The sequence below is a fragment of the Rhinolophus ferrumequinum genome, chromosome 6 (assembly GCF_004115265.2).
Source record: "Rhinolophus ferrumequinum isolate MPI-CBG mRhiFer1 chromosome 6, mRhiFer1_v1.p, whole genome shotgun sequence".
Taxonomy (NCBI): domain Eukaryota; kingdom Metazoa; phylum Chordata; class Mammalia; order Chiroptera; family Rhinolophidae; genus Rhinolophus; species Rhinolophus ferrumequinum.
In genome coordinates, this window is record NC_046289.1 from 7,932,469 (window position 1) to 7,949,780 (window position 17,312).

Genomic DNA, 17,312 nt, shown 5'->3' on the forward strand with positions numbered 1-17,312 from the left:
TAGCCAAAGAGAATCTTTGCCACCCTGGCCCTGGCCCGCTCGCCCTGCTCTGCCACAGGAGAGACCAGACCTGTCCCCTTCCCTACCTGTTTCCAGTCCTCTGGCACTTGGACAGACATCGTCGCCCCTGTCTGTGTCGCCCGAGTCAGAGCACCGGGAGGGGTGATGGTGGTGGGCTGTGGGCCTGTCCCCAGTGTCAGTGCTCTCGCCCCCGCCGCCCGTCTGCCTGCCCACGGCCTCTCCGCAGCCCCCTGCATTCTTGCCCATCTGCCTGATCTCATGTGCTCCTGCCTTCAGCCCCTGCAGGTGCCATGACTCAGCAGCCCCAGGAGGGCTTCGACAGGAGCATGGAAGACGCCCTGGCGTGGATGAAGGCCGTGCAGCAGCGCCTGCAGATCAACGACAACACCCAGGGGCCCCGCGCCGCCCTGGAGGCCAGGCTGCGAGAGACCGAGGTATGCAGAGAGCACGGCCTGGACAGCCCTGCGGCCTTGGCCGTGCCTCTCTCTCTCAGGCTTCAGGCTTCCCAACTGTGAAATGGCACGGGTGGACTAGGCCTCACGTTTCCCAACTGTTAAATGGCCTATTTCTCAGGCTCCGATGTGTTCGAATCTCCTGGGGATTTTGGTTGAAGTGCAGATTCTGATCCAGGAGGTTGAGGTGGGCCCCAGATGTGGCATTTCTGACGCACTCCAGGTGACACCATCGCTCCTGGTCGTTGGACCACATTTCCATAGTAAAGGTCTAGAGCCTGCCCTCTGGCACTTCTGTCCTGGCAGGGGCACTGTGCAGCCACGTGAGTTCTCAGCCCAGCTGGCCCAGGCCTGGCTTCCCACCCCCCTTCCTTGCTTTCCTGGGGCTCAGGTCCCTGCCAGGTCTGGGTCGGCCCAGGTTGGCCTTCAGGAGAATGGACAGGGGATTGTGTCCGGTATGGAGTGACCCCTTTGGTTTCTGTAGGGCAGGGTCCAGCTTTACCCCCACCTGGCACAAAGCAGGGCTCAGTGCCCATGAAGCTACACTGACTGGAAGTGCTGGTGCCAGTGCCTGGTGCTGCATCATGGTGCCCCCGTCTGAGGGCATCTGCTCCAGGCCTGAGGCAAGGGGAAAGAGCACTGGACTAAGAGTCAGAGACGCGAGTTATATTCTCCATGTGATGGTAGTGCTGTGTGACTTCAACCAAGTCTCTGCCCCTCTCTGGGCCTCAGTTTCCCATCTGTAAGCAAAAGTTGACATACCGTGTTTCCCTGAAAATAAGACCCAGCTGGATAATCAGCTCTAATGTGTCTTTTGGAGCAAAAATTAATATAAGACCTGTTATTATATTATATTATATTATATTAGACCCGGTATTATATTATATTATATTATATTATATTATATTATGTTATGTTATATTATATTATATTATATTATATTATATTATATTATACCTGGTATTATATTATATTATATTATATTGTATTGTATTGTATTGTATTGTATTGTATTATATTATATTAAAGACCGGGTCTTATAGTAAAATAAGACCGGGTGTTGTATTAATTTTTACTCCACAAGACGCATTAGAGCTGATTGTCCGGCTAGGTCTTATTTTCGGGGAAACACAGTACACATCTCTTAGGTCACATCCATTGGGATATTCCACAATTCTAATTTGTCACCTAACAATGGTTGCTTTAAATGGGAGGCTTACCTTCTCCTGCACAAGCTGATCCCCGACAAGGATAGAAGGTGACCCTACACCCTGTTCCCTGTGTTTTTTTTTGTTTTTGTTTTTTGTTTTTGTGCTGTCTTACTGATTTTGTGCATTTTATTGAAAATATGCAATGTTCTTTTTGGAAGTGGACAGTCAAAATTAAGAATTTGCATCACCCTGTCAGGGCCCATGGTTTAAGCTTCATCAAAACATTATGAGGGGGGAGCCATTGTGTGCATTTAACAATTGGGGAAACTGAGTCTTGGAGGGGTCATGCGACTTGTCCCTTGTCCAGGTTGAAAGGTCTCAGGGTGGCCATTCCCTCCTAGAACTGAGGTCTCTGACTCCTCATCTGATGAGCTCTCTGCTCTTCTACAAGGTCGTGTGCTTCCCCGGAGACCCTCTGCCTGGGCAGGTCAGGAAGTGGTGGGTGTCTGCTTTCTCAGACATTGAGTTTAATTGAACGCTCACTGGACTGGAGAGAGAACAGGCTTTGGAGTCTGGATGTCCTAGGTGCAAATCCCAGCTCTAGTTGTGTGACTCCCTGCAAGTCACCTGACTCTGCTGGGCCTCAGTTTACTCCCCTCCTAGAATGGGGTGATGCTGATTATTACAGAATGTTGACGTGAGGAGGGCCAGGGACACTGGGCACTCAGAAAGGGTTGGCATTGTTGCCGAATGAATGTTAGCATAGGAGAAAGCCCTGTGCAACCTGTAAAGCTTGATGTAAGTGACCTGAGTTGGCAGTGACAGTGACACCCTTTCTAGTCCCCTCCCCTCATCCCTTGCCCAGTCCACCGCCAGTGTCTTGGGTGTTTCCTACCTCCCCACTTGCCCTTACAGTCATCCTTCTCAGTCTTTCATTGGCTGGGCCCCGATGGACCTGAAACCTTCCACTCTGAGTCAGGTTCCCACCAGCCTCCCCTGTGCCAGGCCTTGAACCAGGGCCTCAGGACCCCCGGGTGGTCGGGCCCTGGTGCCTGCTCTCAGGTTGCTCCCGCCCAGCCTCCTGCCACACAATCGCTTACAGCCCTGCTCCTCCACGGTAGGTGCAGAGGGGCCTACATCGCCCAGCACGGAAGGTCACCCCATCCCCACTCGGCCTTTGATAACAACTGTGAACAATGCTGGTGTGCTGGTTAGAGCCCTGCCCAAGTGGCCATCACAGCAGGAAAGAGGAGGTGACCGCCCTTGAGTGATCTGGTCAGAGCCTTCCCTATCGGATAATGAAGTGAGTGGGGAACCCAGGACATAGAGGAGCCCAAGGAGGTCACATCCTCCAGTCTAGTCCTACAGGGTCAAGAGAGGCCGCTGGGGACAAGTGACTTTGCTGCTGAGGCTTAAATGAGGAGTTAGCCAGGCAGGGGTCTGCAGGGGTGAGGGTGGAGGGAGGCAGCTCCAGGCAGAGGGAACGGTGTAAGAAAGACACCGGAGGTGGGAACTGCTTGGGTCACATGCTGGGCGCCCCAACAGGGTTGGTGTTAGGGCAGCACCAGCTGTCAGGCAGAAGCAGGGGACAAGACCAGAGAGGCGGGCAGGGGTCGGAGGGCGACAGGCTGGGACACCGAGCCATGGAGCTTGGACCCCTTCTCTGTAACAGCAGATGTGGGACTGGACATTTGGAAGGTGAGGATGGACGGGACAGGACAGACCTAGAGGGGGGAGAGCAGTTGGCAGCCCAAAGTCCCTTCCCTCCTTGTCACACTTGGTCTTTGTCATTGTTTTGTCACCAGTGGGTATTTGTCAAGTGATAACTCTGCCCGGGTCACCGGAAGAGGGAAACTGACATGCAGTCAACACTCATCATGTGCTCAAGGCTGCAGGATGCTTTCATGTTTCATTTCACAAAAGCTATGTGAACGTGGTTTTATAGTCCCCTCTTTTCAATACTGAAGTGGATTCCTAAACACGGCTGGCCAAAATTCAAAGAATCAGTACAGTGTGAATTGAATTCTGAGCTGAGTTCAGAGCCTCACTGCCCATCCTCGTGTGGGGTCCTGGGCCATGGAGGCGGGAGAGACACACCCTGCTCTCGGGTTCCTGGCGTAATAGGGGACAGGTATGCCCATAGCCCAGGTGGCCACACAAGCGTGTATGAGGAACAATTCTAACATGGGTCTCGTGGTCTTATTCTCCTCTAAAATCTTCCATGGCTCCACATTGCCCACCAAAGAAATACCACACTTCATTTGGCATCAAAAGTCCTCCACTATCCACACAGCCCTGTTTTCCAGGCTCACCCCCACCACCACCCCGCACCGCCCAAGCACACACTCCCTCCTGTTGGCAGAAAACCTAGGTTTCCTGTCACTAAGCCTTTCCCGTGCTGTTGCCTCTCCTTGGAATGCCCTTTCGTTTGGGTCTGAGTGTTCCTGAGAAATGAAGTGCTCCCTTGCCCACGAGTCTCTCCTGACCCCCACCACCCACGCCAGCCCCAGCTCATGTTGTTCTCTGTCTGGGAACACCACTGTCCCGCATGTGTACTCTCTGTCTTAGGGCACTAATCCCTTTGGACCTTGCACCCTTTGCTGGCGGGTCCTTACTCCTGTTGGTGGGTCTGGCTTAAGCAAGGCAAGGGTGGTCCTTAGGAAGAGCTGTTGGCGAGGCCAGGGTAAGCGGGCCCTGGAAACCGAGGGAGCGCTTCCATCAGGTGAGCCCCCCAGGAACTCGACCTGGAGCCTCAGAGAGGGGAGCCCTGTCCTGGGTGCCCCACCACTGTGCTCTCCCACGGGGCCCCGGCCGCTCATTTTCCACGTGCTTTGACATTTCAAAACCAACTTTGCAATGAGAAAACATTTCACTTCTCCCGTCTGGTAAAAGGGAGCAGCTAGAGCCTTCTCCACCGTCCCAGTCAGGGGACCTCCCCCTAGGGTCTGGGGTCTCCCGTGTGGTCCTTCCAGCAGCTCAGAGACATGTCCCGAGTGCCTGTTTGCTAGAATGACCAGAATGTGAGTTCTGACCCAGCACTGATGCTTCGTAGCTCTGTGGCCGGGAGCGGGTCCCATGGTAAAATGGGGGAAGAAGCCCCTCGCCCCTTGTATGTCAAGGCTCAAGGACCCTCAGGGAGGTGGAAGTCACCTGTGAAGGGACACTGGAGAGAGTGTGCTCCTGAGAAGCAGGACTCACAGAGGATGAGAGCTTGGGTCTGGGCCACAGGCCTGGGTTCGAATCCCCATTATGGTTGTAACAACTTGGGAGAGTTTCCCAAGCTCCCATAGCTTCAGCTTGCTCTGGGGGGAGGTGAAGGTTGCCACCTTGCAGGAGGGAGGGAGGGAAGGAGGGAGAATTGAGGCAAAGAATTTACTGGTGTGCTTGGCACAGCGCAGGGCACGCATGCTGGCAGAGCCAGCCCAGGGAGGAGGTTGTTTCTTGTGGTTTGGATGTACAGGGATACAGGCATGCCAGCTGTGCCTGCCCAGGCCCGAGCCTCCGGCGCTGGTCTCCTGGGTCCTAGCGTCCTGTCTCTGCGTCCTCTGGTTCCCAGCCTCCTTGGCCCTGTACTTGGAGCCTGGCCTCAGCTAGGCTGCCTCCAAACTAGCTTCCAGGCCCCTCTGGTCAGGGGCATGCTAGCATTTTCTGGGGCCTGGCTTCCGAAAGCTGGGTGCACTGTCCCTAAACACCCCGTGATTCTCCTTTGCTCAAGGCCCCTTCTCAAATGTCTTCACATCACTAAGGCTCAGAGTCAGAGCCCCCTACTCACGAAGCCTTCTTAGATTTCCCCACATCCCACCTGGAGCTTCTTTGTGGTCTCATGGGTCTTTGATAGTCATCTGTACTCTTGTCTGCAGACCCCACCACAGCCTGCAAGCACGGGGCCATGTTTGTTCTTCCTGGACTCCAGGGCCCAGAACAGTACCTAGCATAGTACCCAGTACAGTGCCCAGAACTGTACCCAGCATAGTACCCAGCATAGTACCTAGCATAGTTCCCAGCACAGTGCCCAGAAGAGTACCCAGCATAGTACCTAGCATAGTACTCAGCACAGTGCCCACCTGGTCTCCGCTGTGTTGAGGGAACGCCCTGACTAACCCCATTCCTCCGGCTTTCCTGGCCTTCTGCTGCTTCTTCCCCGAGTTCCCTGCTGCTTCCCCCTGAAGTTCTCCCTCCATCCAGCCCCTCCTGATTGTTGGCCTTCCTGGCTCCTTCACGTCAGAATCCTGTTGCAGCTGCAGTTCAAGTACCCTCCCAGCTGGCTAGTGTCCCTTGGCAAGCACTCCTGGCGTGCCTCCTTGCAGGTGACAGGCTATAAAAGAGCCTCACACCAGCCAAAGGGCACAGCCATCAGAGCAGCGAGGAAGGGTGGAATCTGCTTCTCAAAAGTTGACTGTCAGCCCAGCCATGGCCTCTAGCCTCCTGGGCCCAGGTCCACAGCAAACCTCTCACTGGTTGGCATTGCTGTAGATGTTCCTGCTTCTGGCCAGGGGTTCTGCCTGCCTTTGGGCCTGGCCAGCTCTTCTCTCTTTGGCAACACTCACTCTCCTGCCAAGGGCAGTGGTCTCGGGTCTGTTGTGTCTCTTAGTCCATCCAGCCTGTGCCTTCCTGACCGGGAATCAGGAGACCAAGTCCAGAAGCGAGGAGGTCACGCAACTGGGACACCAGGCTTTGAGATCGAACTTCGTGGTAGCTGTTGGCTCCCTTGGCTTATAGAGCTGGACTCTGCCCAAGCTCAAATTGGGCAGCAGGAAGGGGGCTGTCTGCTCCTGAGTGGTGTGAAATGTTCTGGGCAGGGGATGGGTCCCCCGTCTCGGTCCAGAGCATTCCTTTGCCCTCAGATCTGTAGTCACCCCTCGTTACTATGGTACTTTCGTCGTTCACATTGCTGTTGGATACTGGCTGCTGAGGGAGACTTGGGGTCCGTGCTGCAGCTGTGACCCTTGGGGGCCCTGCCACATCCTGCTGCTGGGTCTGGCCCCGAAATCCAAACAAAACCTCTTCTCTTGTCTTGGGGACTCTCCCTGCTCTTCACTCTGCCTGTTCCCCCCACCCCCTCACGTACACAGTCTGTGGGAGGAGCTTGTTCAGTTTCACTCTTTAATAAGCCGAGTAAGAGGGGAAGTCCCTTTGTACCATTGTAATCTGTTGTTGTCATCATTAACCATCCCCACATGAAGTAACAAAAAGGCTTGGGGACATTGCCCATTTGCATTTGTTGGGGGAGAGTCCACATAATTGCAAGACAGTTTATAAGTGACAATAACGTATGTTGATGTTTTAATTAATAATATTTATAAAAATGAGTATCATGACCCTATGAGGTAGAGAAAGCAAAGATTGTTATCACCATCTCAGGGTAAGATAGGAAGGCCCAGAGTGGTCAAATGACCTGCTCAGAGTCACACAGCTATCAGTGGGACAGTTTTTGACATGGCAGGGCCCCTCCCCCACCCACAGGGAAGGGTCAGAAACCCAGCCACTGGGACGTCCGTCTGTGAACCTGACCCCCAGCTCCTCAGCCTTCCCCTCCTGCTCCCTTCCCAGCGCACAAGCTTAGGAGAGAGCTTGAGCTTTAGGAAAACACTGCGCTGTCAGTAAATACAGATCCGATGCTAAGTAAACAAAGGTAACAGTGAACTGTTAGTGCTTGGGTGTACTGTGGGCCAGGTGACGTCTGAGGGCCTTCCTGTATCTCACACCGCTCACGATAACCCTGGGGGCATAACTATTATCTTCCCTGTTTCCTAGGCCTGGAGAATTTAAATACCACGACAGGTAGCAGAGAGGAGCCCTGGGCTTGAAATCTAGTCATGATTTTCCTGCAGAGACCAGCTTTAGTTGCCAAAGAACTGGAATAATCACAGTTAATATTGACAATAGCCAATGTTAATCAGAGACCTACTATTTGTTAGACGTTGTGGACTAGTCTTGTCCTCCAAGAAGCCAATTATAAAATGAGATTAAATGTGCAAGACGCTTATTAGGGAAACACCTATGAGAGAAAATGGGGCCGGAGCCCGGGGAGGCTGGGAGGGAGGAGGTCCCCCCGATGTAGGTCTGCCCCTGAGTCCAGGTGAGTGGGGAGGGTCTTGGAGAGCCCTGTGCTTCTAAGGGAGTTTGGCAAGGCCGTGGGGCAACCTGGACCAGTCCCCCTCAGTGGAGCCAGATGTCCCCCAGGAACTGACCTGCCTTAGTGTTCCTGCTCCGTCACTGGTGGGAGTAACTGAGGGGGCGAGGCCTTGGTGCAAACTGCAACCTCAGAGGGAATTCTGGGGGCTCAGATGGGCCCTGGATCAAGCTTGCTCCCTGCATAGACCTGAGAAGCAGGCCCCACACCGTGACATGCACTCTGTGTGTTTTCTCATTTAATTCTGAAAAAATAATCTGAGAGCTAAGTACTGTTAACACCCCCATTTCACAGATGATAAAACCAAGTCCAGGGATATAATGAAACTTGTCTGAGTTCACACAGCCAGAAACAGGCTAAGTGGAGAAGGGAGGGAACTCGTATCATCAGACAGCTCCCATCCTTCTGTGCTAATCCATAGCTCCTTGCTCCTGGCCTCAGAGCCATTAGCAGGCTGCCAAAGTCACGGGAAAAGGGTGCAGGGGGCGCTATTTGAACCCTAGCATCTCTGGGCTTAAAGTCCTGGCTCTTTCCATCATGCCACTGTCTGTGGCTCTGCCTGTTTGCATTCTGTCTAACCCCTGGAAACTGGCTTTTGTGTCCATGCAGAAAATATGCCAGCTGGAGCCAGAGGGACGTGTGAAGGTGGACCTGGTGCTCCGGGCGGCTGAAGTGCTCCTGGCATGCTGCCATGAGGACCAGAAGCCCGAGATCCTGGCCCGGCTGAGGGACATCAAGGCCCTATGGGAGGAGACAGTCACCTACATGACTCACTGTCACAGGTAGGGCCGCTGGGGACCTTGCCAGGGCTGTGTCTGTAGTTGGCTGCTGACCCTGCTTGCCCACCACCACACTGGCCTGGGGCCTCTTCTCCAGTGCTGGGATTCCTGGGAACAGGATGTCCTCGTGGGATTTTGCCCAGCCCTGCCTGCCTCTTTTTAATCATAATCAGGCTTAATGATGGTAGTAGACCGGGGGAGCCTAGCTTGTTTTGCCAACAATTAATTCTTGGTAGACTTGCCAAGGATGCACCCTCCAGCATCCTTGGGAGAAAGGCCGTGGAATAAGAAGGCCTGTTGCCTTTAGGCCAGGTTCTCTGCCTGTATCAGGGAGCTAGGTAGGAGCGGGAGGGGTGTTAGAAAGACCTGAGACTGCCTCTGGCTCTATCGGCCACTTGCCATGTGGCCTTGGGAAAGTTACTTGACCTCTCTGGGCCTCAGGCTCCTCATCTAGACATTGGGAAGAATCAAATGTTCCTTGAAGGTTGTGAGGAGGACAGAGGAAGGGATAGCAAATGTCAGGAGCAAAGCACAGTACTCGGCACACAGTAGGCCCTCCATAAACAGGAGCTGCCAGCATCCTCTCCATCTTGATAAAACCAGAATGTTGAGTGGGGTGAGGGGACTTTGCACAGTGCTTTCTGCTTTTCAAACCCTTCTAATTGGAAGTCCAAAGAGGCTTGATGTTCGCTGGACACAAGCCCATCATCATGTTACAGATGGGGAAACTGAGGCGATGGGGAGGCAGGGTGATGCGGTGAGTGAGTTTATGGCACCCCTGAAATGCACACACAGGCCCTCAGCCTTCTGTCCCCACTGAGTGGTGACAAGCACACAGATTCTTTTCTATTCTGCAAATTGTCAGACACACTCTCCGTGGCATCTTCCTGTGAGTGTCAGTGGGCCCGCAGGTGGTGAGAGCCTGAGGGGTCTGTGTGGTGCGTCCTGACGCCAGAGAGACATGGCTGGGCTTCTGTGCATGGACAGTGGCAGTTGAGGGCTCGTATTTGGGGTGCTGGTGGCTAAGGCTCGATAAGGTGCATCTACAAGGCTGATGATGTCAGATCAGGTCTCGGATCTGAGCCCCTGGTCCTTAGCCTCCCCCGTGGGGCTTATTTACTAGATGGAGGCTCTCGTCCAGTAGGACTGAGATAGGGCCCCGAATCTGGCGTGCCAACAAGCTGCCCAGAGGACGCGGAGGCCCAGCGAGGGTGTCATCGCAGCCCCTTCCCACAGCCTCCCCGCTCTGGGGAGTGGGCAGTGGCCCAGCCTCCCTGCCCAGGAGCCGGTGGGCGGGCTGTTCACTGCCCGGTGGGTGGTCTCTGCCCACAGCCGCATCGAGTGGGTGTGGCTGCACTGGAGTGAATACCTTCTGGCCCGAGACGAGTTCTACCGCTGGTTCCAGAAGATGACGGTGGTGCTGGAGTGCCCCGTGGAGCTGCAGCTGGGCCTGAAGGAGAAGCAGTGGCAGCTGAGCCATGCGCAGGTGCTGCTGCACAATGCGGCCAGCCAGGCCGTGCTCCTGGACCGACTGCTGGAGGAGGCAGCCTCCCTGTTCAACAGGATCGGGGACCCCAGTGTGGACGAAGACGCCCAGAAGAAGATGAGGGCCGAGTACGACGCTGTGAAGGCCAAAGCCCAGGTGGGTGAGGCGGGATGGGCTGCGTCTTCGTCTGTGCAGCCATCGATCCACCCCCGCTGCTCATCGGCCACTGTGTGCTCGTGAACCATCTATCCATCCATCTCCTCTCCACCCCCCACCATCCAGCCACCTAGCCACCCTCCTCTCCACTCGCCATCTACCTCCCCACCAGCCTACCCAACTTCCCGTTCATCCAGACACTCACTCACTCACCCACCCGTTTGTCTATCTGCTCATCTGCCTACTGTCAACCCACCCACCTCTTCACCCGTCCTCACCCATACGTTCACTCATCCATCTCTTTACTGCCAACTACCCACCCACTGTCTACCCCTGCACCCACCTACCTATTCAGTCTACCTGTCACCCACCTGTCCATCCACCCACGCACCCATCACCTAACTACCTACCCACCGATCTTCCGTCTACCCCTCCACACACCCCTCCACCGTCCACCCACCTGTGCAGCCTTATCGCCCTCCATACAGCCAGTGTCTCTCAGTGCTTGGTACACACGCGGTCCTTAATACGTGTGTGTTGACTGACTAACTGATGGACTGAGGTTCACTGTCAGCTGGCTCCCTTCCTCCCCTCCTCTTCTCCTTCTCCCCCTCCTCCTGCCCTTTAGCTTCTCCTCCTCTGCTCTCGCTTGCCCTTTGCCCGTTCCTGTGCTCATCCTTTGTCCCCATTCCCTCACCTCATTCTTGCCTTGATTTTTAAACAGTCCATCGAATTGTTAAGTTCAATTATTTTTTTAAAGAAATTATTTTTGGTTCTTTTTTATGCCCGTCCTTCTTTTTTTTTATTGTATCTTTTTTTCCCTTACATTTTGCACACCTTCCAGACATGCATTATATCTGTAATAGTTCTAAGCATGCATGTAATATTTTACAATCTTCATCAGATTGTTCAAGTAACTGAAGTTCCAGAGCCTACGGCTGACGTTGGTTGGGCCTCCTGACCCAGTGGATCATTTCCTTGGGGGCTTTGTAAATCTGAGCTGTGAGTTCCCCTGAAGCAGGGCTTTGTCTGCAGGGCCCCGTGGCTGGGCCTGGCCCTCGGAGTAGCTCGTGTTTGCTTCAGCCAGGCTCCCCTGGGAATTTACCTTCATGCTTCCTATTTTTATGTCACTGTATTGGCTTGGGGGTTCCTGAATCAAGTGGGTACTCTAAACTTGAACACCAAGCCCAAATTATACAAGAGGCCCCTGGCTCCATACTCTGAAAGGTGACTTTTTTTTCGTTTGGTTTTAGCCAGAGCCCAGGCTGAAACACAAACTTCCTCTTGTATTGTGCTGATGGGGAGATTTTTTTTCTAGTTCATCCTTTGACTGAGGGGGCAGCCCCTTGAGGGTCCTGCCTTTTTGCAGTTGTCTTCTGGGCCCATAGTCTTACCTCCTCCTCCATCTGAGAAGAAAACGTCATGCACACCTGTGAGTTTAGCAATCTGGTTTCTGTAACATCTTTGCTTCTGGTGCATACGAAGTCTCACCTTGGTGTGTGCATTTAAACAATGCGCGTGATATTTTATCCAGCATTTCTGGCTGCCTATAATGGGAGAGTAGTCAAGTTACCTAGTCTTCCGTATGCTGGAACTGGAAGTCTCCTGGGTCCTTTATGTTTACAAGTCAAGGGAAATAGTTCTGTAATAAACAGAGGTCTCGGAACCCATCAGCAGGCACAGGACTCTGGCCCCTGTCTGCTTGGAAAGGGACTTGGGTTCAAGCCAGGTGTGTGGCCTCGGGGCAGCTCGCCCTACCTGTAACCGGAATGTGAGGACGGAATGAGTTCACCTGCAGCTCTTTGAAAACTGGCAAGCATTTTCCGCACACAAACGACACCTGTACTCTCAGTAGCAGTGGGAATAAATAGCAACAACAGCAATGGTTTTAATACACAGCAGGTGCTCGGAGCTGTTGATTGAATGAATGAGAACCCGCCCTTGCAGTCTGAAGGCACACAAAGGCAGGGGGAGTGACAGGAGGGTCCGGGGCAGCTGCACAGGGGCCAGAATGGACGGGGAAGGTGGGGATGGAGTTTGGCTCTGGAAGGTGTAGCCAGTTGGCCCTCACCAAGCCCCGAGTGGCAAGGGCAAGCTTAATAGCGATTCTCTGTCCAGGTGTGTCCCTCGGGCCCAGGGAGGGAAGGTGCCTGCCCCGTGGCCTCCTTGTTATGGCTTTACAGGACACAGGCGTCAATCAGTGGAGATTCTTTCATGCAGCACGTGGAGGAAAGGAAACAGAAAGTGGTTGGGTGTGTGCGAGTGTGCGTGTGTGTGCGTGTGCGTGTGTGTGCGTGTGTGTGTGTGTGTGTGTGTGTGTGTGTGTGTGTAGGTGTAGGGGGCATGCCAGGGTACTGGGTGAGCACCAATTCTGGCCCAGATGCAAAAATGACCACCCCAGAGAATTTCATGGTCACCCAGGGGACTCTCCCTTCACTGGATCCGAAAAAATCAAAGAAATCACAACTTGTATTGGCAGCTGCTATCATTTCTGTCTCTTCATGTCTTCGTAGGTGGTAGATAGAGAAGGTGTGATTGGGCCCATTTTTTTACTTAAAAAAAAATCCAGGTGTCAGACATGACTGGCCCAATAGAAAGAGCTAGAAGCTCTACGGGACTCCATCTTCACTCGTGCCTCAGGTCCTGGTCCTGGGGTAGTCACTGCACCTGTGCCCGTCAGGGGAGAGCGAGGGACTCCTGTGGGTCCGTGGTGGGGGGAACACAGTAAGTGGGATGTTCGGAGCCTCTGGAGGCAGGAGAACGTTGCTTCGAAGAGTTTGAAGGTTTTCAGGAGGCAGAGCCTGGCTGGCAGCGTCCTGAGGGCTGGAGGGTGGGGGCCTTGGCCGAGTGAGGATGGTGGGGGGGCAGCCCTGCTGGAAACCCTCGGAGTTGCCAGATGAATTGGTCAAGTCTGAGCCCCAACTTGGAAATGGGGCACTGGCATCTTCAAGGTGCCTGGATCCTATGTAGAGAGTCAATGCAGTTTGGCTTTTCCAGGTTGGCTGAAGCTCACAGACACTTGATTTTTCTCTTTCTCTTGCTGCCAGGGGTTTGGGAGCTCTGTTCTTACTCCCTGCGAGCCTGTTAGGCCCTGGATGGGGAGAAGGGTGGGGACCCGTGGGGCTGTTTCTTGTCTCCCCTAGCGATGGCTGTAGGAGACTGAGAGGTGGCAGGTGGGAAAGTTAGGTTCCAGCTGGTGTGTGAGCGGGCATGTTGCTGGCAGAAGAGTCGTAGCTTCCATCAGATTCCAGAGGGTGCTATGACCCTCAGGAGACTGAGAAGCTGCTGAGAGGTACATGCTTTTCCATTGCCCTTGGCAGGACAGTTAGGTCCCAACCCAAAGGTCTCATCCGTAAAATGGGATCAACCTCGTGGGCAGACCCCAGCCTCCCCGCCCTGGACAGAAGCAAAACACTCTGGCTCCATCCTGAGCAGGGTGGGAACACCATGTGTCTAGTAGCCCCCAAAGATTCTTGGTGGCCCAGATGCCTCCTGGTCACCTGCTTTACCTGTGATGAAGGCCTCACCTGGCATAAAAGTCTCTGTCAGAGCACAGGAGCAAGCCATCTCTAGGCAAGCAGCCAAACTCCTACGAGGGCCGTGGAAGGCTCCCTGGAGGTCCAGGCCTGTTCCCCGGGTGGGAGGGTCCCTGGGAGGTTGTCTTAGTCTGCTCGGGCTGCCATAACAGAGACCCACACACCGGGGAGCTTAAACAACAGGAATGGATTCCTCACACTTCTGGTGACTGGGAGTCCAAGATCAAGCTGCCTGCAGATTCCGTGTCTGGTGAGGGGCTTCTCCTGGGCTTCTAGACAGCTGCCTTCTCACTGTGTCTTCATGGCGGAGAAAGGGACACAAAGCTGTCTGGTGTCTCCTCGTACAAGGGCACCAATCCTATCCTGGGGGCCCCACCCCACCCTCAGGACCGCATCTAGTCCCAGGTACCCCCCAAAGGCCCTGTCTCTAAGTACCATCACATTGGGGGTCAAGGCTTCCACATAGGAATTTGGGGAGGACACAAGTCAGTCTGTTGCTGAGACTGTACGTATTAATACTTCATCCTTCACCAATAAGAGCCCATTTCAACGTGTCTCATGCTGGGTAAGAGGCCATTTCCACCTCTGAAAATCCATTTTGGACTTCCAATATGTTAACAAGCAAAGCCCCATCCTGTGGATGGGGACAGGACCACAGAAGCACTGTGGGGGCCAGCTCCGGACTGGGGCCTTCTGACCACCCCCTGCAGGGAGATTCTTGACCAGGACAAGTAGCCCAGCTGGGGGTGGGGGTGTGAGAAAATAACACTGTGTCAGCCCAAAGCATCTGCAAGTCAAGAAGAGACAGCAGGCTGGTGGCCAGTAGGGTCTTGCTTGTTTATTTTGTCTGAGTGTTTTTAATCCACCCGTTCCATTTTCTGAAGGGCCAGGCAAATGGTAGCGTCCTCTTTCTCCCTGCTTCCCGCCCTTAAAGAAGGCGTGTTTGTCTGACATCTGAGCCATGAATCAAAGCCGTCTGTGCAGCCTTTGCAGAGGAATATATCCACGCTGCCTTTGTTAATTGGTTGGGTTTTGACATTTCTGACAGCTCTGCCGGCTACAGATGGTTTAATTGTTTGGTCTAACTGGAGAAGGTTGAGCACTGTCCCATTCGTCACCCCTGTCATCCTCGGCCGTGGCTGGCCCGGCAGCGGCTGAATTGTGCTCTGTGATCGCTACGCCTGGCACAGAGCTTGTCTGGACGGCTGCCCTGCTCGGGCTGGCCTGCTCCCTATCACAGAGGCTTTTATTTACTCTGGACTGCCCTGGGTGCCAGCACCTCATCGCTCACACACACAGAGCCGCCGGCCGGCACTTTCTTTGGCAAATTCACTTCATTACAACATTTATAACCATCAGCGTCAACGGGGGCCAGCATTTATTCTCTGCTCGTTATTTCTGACCCACTTTGTTTCATAAATGAGCCTTTCCTGTGGTTGGAAGAAGCTCTGGAAGGATACAGATGACCCCACAGAAAGAGGGATTCGGCAAAGACAAGAGGAAGGAGCCGGGTCACTGGCCCTTGGTCCACTTTCAGAGTTCACACAGCACCGTGTTTTCCCACCCGCTGTGCGCTGCTGGTGAAGCGCTGAGCCTCACTCCATTTAGTGAGGGGTTCTCAGCTCTTCACTGACGGACTTGGTCCTGTGCCTTGGTGTCCCCATCTCTAAAATGGGGATATTTTCTCCTCTTTGCAATGGTCGTTGCAAAGGTTTAAATGAATTACTATTCCTAGACTTGGTGAGGAGCTTCTCAAAGAGAGCCCGACACATGCAGATAGCAGAGCAGTTTTTGTATCTGTGTGTCTGCCCACCCTTCTCAGCTGAGAACTTTTGACTTACCTTCAGAGACCCTCCTGGACGTGGCCTGGCTCCATGGCTGAGAGCTGAGGCCGACACATTGTGGCCCACGGGCTCCATCCAGCCCACCTCCTGATTTTGCATGGCCTCTGAGATAAAATATGGTTCTTACAGTTTTAAATGATTGGGGGGAAGTCAAAAGCAGAGTCTTTCATGACGTGTGAAAATGATAGGAAATTCAAATTTCAGTGTCCGCATTTCAGTTTTATTGGAATATAGCTGTTCTCTGTGTGTGTTTATCTGTGGCTGCTTGTCTGAGCTGCTGCAACATACGGGGCACAGAGGAAGCTGAGGGCCTGCAACCCAAAGCACGTAGCAGGGAAAGCCGGAATATCTACTGTTCCCCAAACTCTGGTCTCGAGCTGTGTTTTTGGAGCTTGGCACTTGTCATTTAAATCTTGTCTCTCAGGCCCTGTGAGAGTTTGGTGACCTCCCAACATCGATTTTGACATTTGTCTAATGGGAGGGTTTTGTGATTGTGGAGAAGGTGAAACAGCTGTGTGGCAAGTTCCAGGCACAATGTCCGTGCTGAGTAAATGGAAGGCTCTCTTTCCCAGCTGGACCTGGGAGACAAAATCAACAAGGGGCAGCCTGTCTGTAGGGAGCTCTTGGTTCCCCGAGCAGGAGCCACAACACAGAGAGAAGGCTGTTCATTCAGCCCGGAGCAGTGGGCAAGGCTTCAGAGGAGGAGGGCACAGGAGGTTGGCACAGCCAGGTGGGCACCTGCTCCCCCCGTCCCCGTTTGTTCAGTTGGGTGTGACAGGAGCACAGGGGAGAGCAGGGGACAGTAAACCATGGCTCACAGTTGGTAAGCGCGTACTATACGCCTGACGCTGTTCTTGGGTGACGCAAGCTCTGACTCATTTACTCCCGCTACAGCCCAATGAGGCGTGTACAGTTACTAATCACACCATACAGATGGGAGACTTGGGCAAGAGGACTGAATTATGTGCCCGAGGCAAGCTGGGGTTCGCGCCACAGGCAGTGGGCTCCCGAGCCCGGCTTGACCATTGGGCCACGGTGCTTCTCATGGCATCCTGCCTTTGACCTCTGGGCTGCAGGCCATTGGACCTGAGCCTGGGGGCAGTGGGGAGCCATGGTGGGCTTTAAAGAGGTGGTACTGTGCTCAGAGATGTGTTTTGGAAAGCAGTCCTGAGGCACACGGTAGGTGGTATAACAGGGATACTGTTTCCCAAATGTCAGCCACTCTCAGGACACCATCTTGTCCCTGTGTGGTTAGAACTTCCGTGGGATTGTCTGAAGATAGAGATGACTTGAGTCCCTTCAGGTGGCATTGCTGCACTGATGAGCAAATGGGGCAGCCTGCCATTTATTTGCGTGCCTTGTGGACAGTGTTGTTATGAGGCAGAAAGCTCGTAGGTCCCGTCTTACCTCCTGGGTTTGAATCTCGGTGTTTTCCTACCCAGGTGACCTTGGGCAAGTCATTTCACCTCTGTGTCCCCCTTTCCTTGTCTGTCAGACTAGGTAACAGTGGTGCCACAGGATGGGGAGGCCAGGAGAGATCAATGAGCTGATAATGTTTGGAAAGTTCTTGGAGTAGTCCTGGCAACTTGGTGAGCGCTCGAACAGTAGATTAGGTAGCAGTAGTTGTTTTCTACCAGGTCCCTGTCTTGAGTGCCATTCCCAGGACATGGCAGGAAAGAAAGCCAGCTGTGTAGTTGATAGGCCCAGCACTGACATGCTTTGGTCTCCAAAGCCAAGAGCCTCTTGGCTTATTG

The 17,312-nt window shown here is 53.6% G+C and overlaps 1 protein-coding gene across 3 annotated transcripts in view; it reads left to right on the forward strand.

Annotated features, from left to right (window-relative positions):
- Positions 1-17,312, forward strand: part of SYNE3 (spectrin repeat containing nuclear envelope family member 3) — an 87,454-nt gene that overhangs the window by 35,694 nt on the left and 34,448 nt on the right. For all 3 annotated transcript variants that reach the window (XM_033109040.1, XM_033109042.1, XM_033109041.1), the window contains exons 2-4: positions 298-455; positions 8,367-8,539; positions 9,869-10,178. In XM_033109040.1, coding sequence (XP_032964931.1) covers positions 312-455; positions 8,367-8,539; positions 9,869-10,178 — 627 coding nt within the window. In that variant the 5' untranslated portion in view covers positions 298-311. The remainder of the gene's footprint in view (positions 1-297; positions 456-8,366; positions 8,540-9,868; positions 10,179-17,312) is intronic.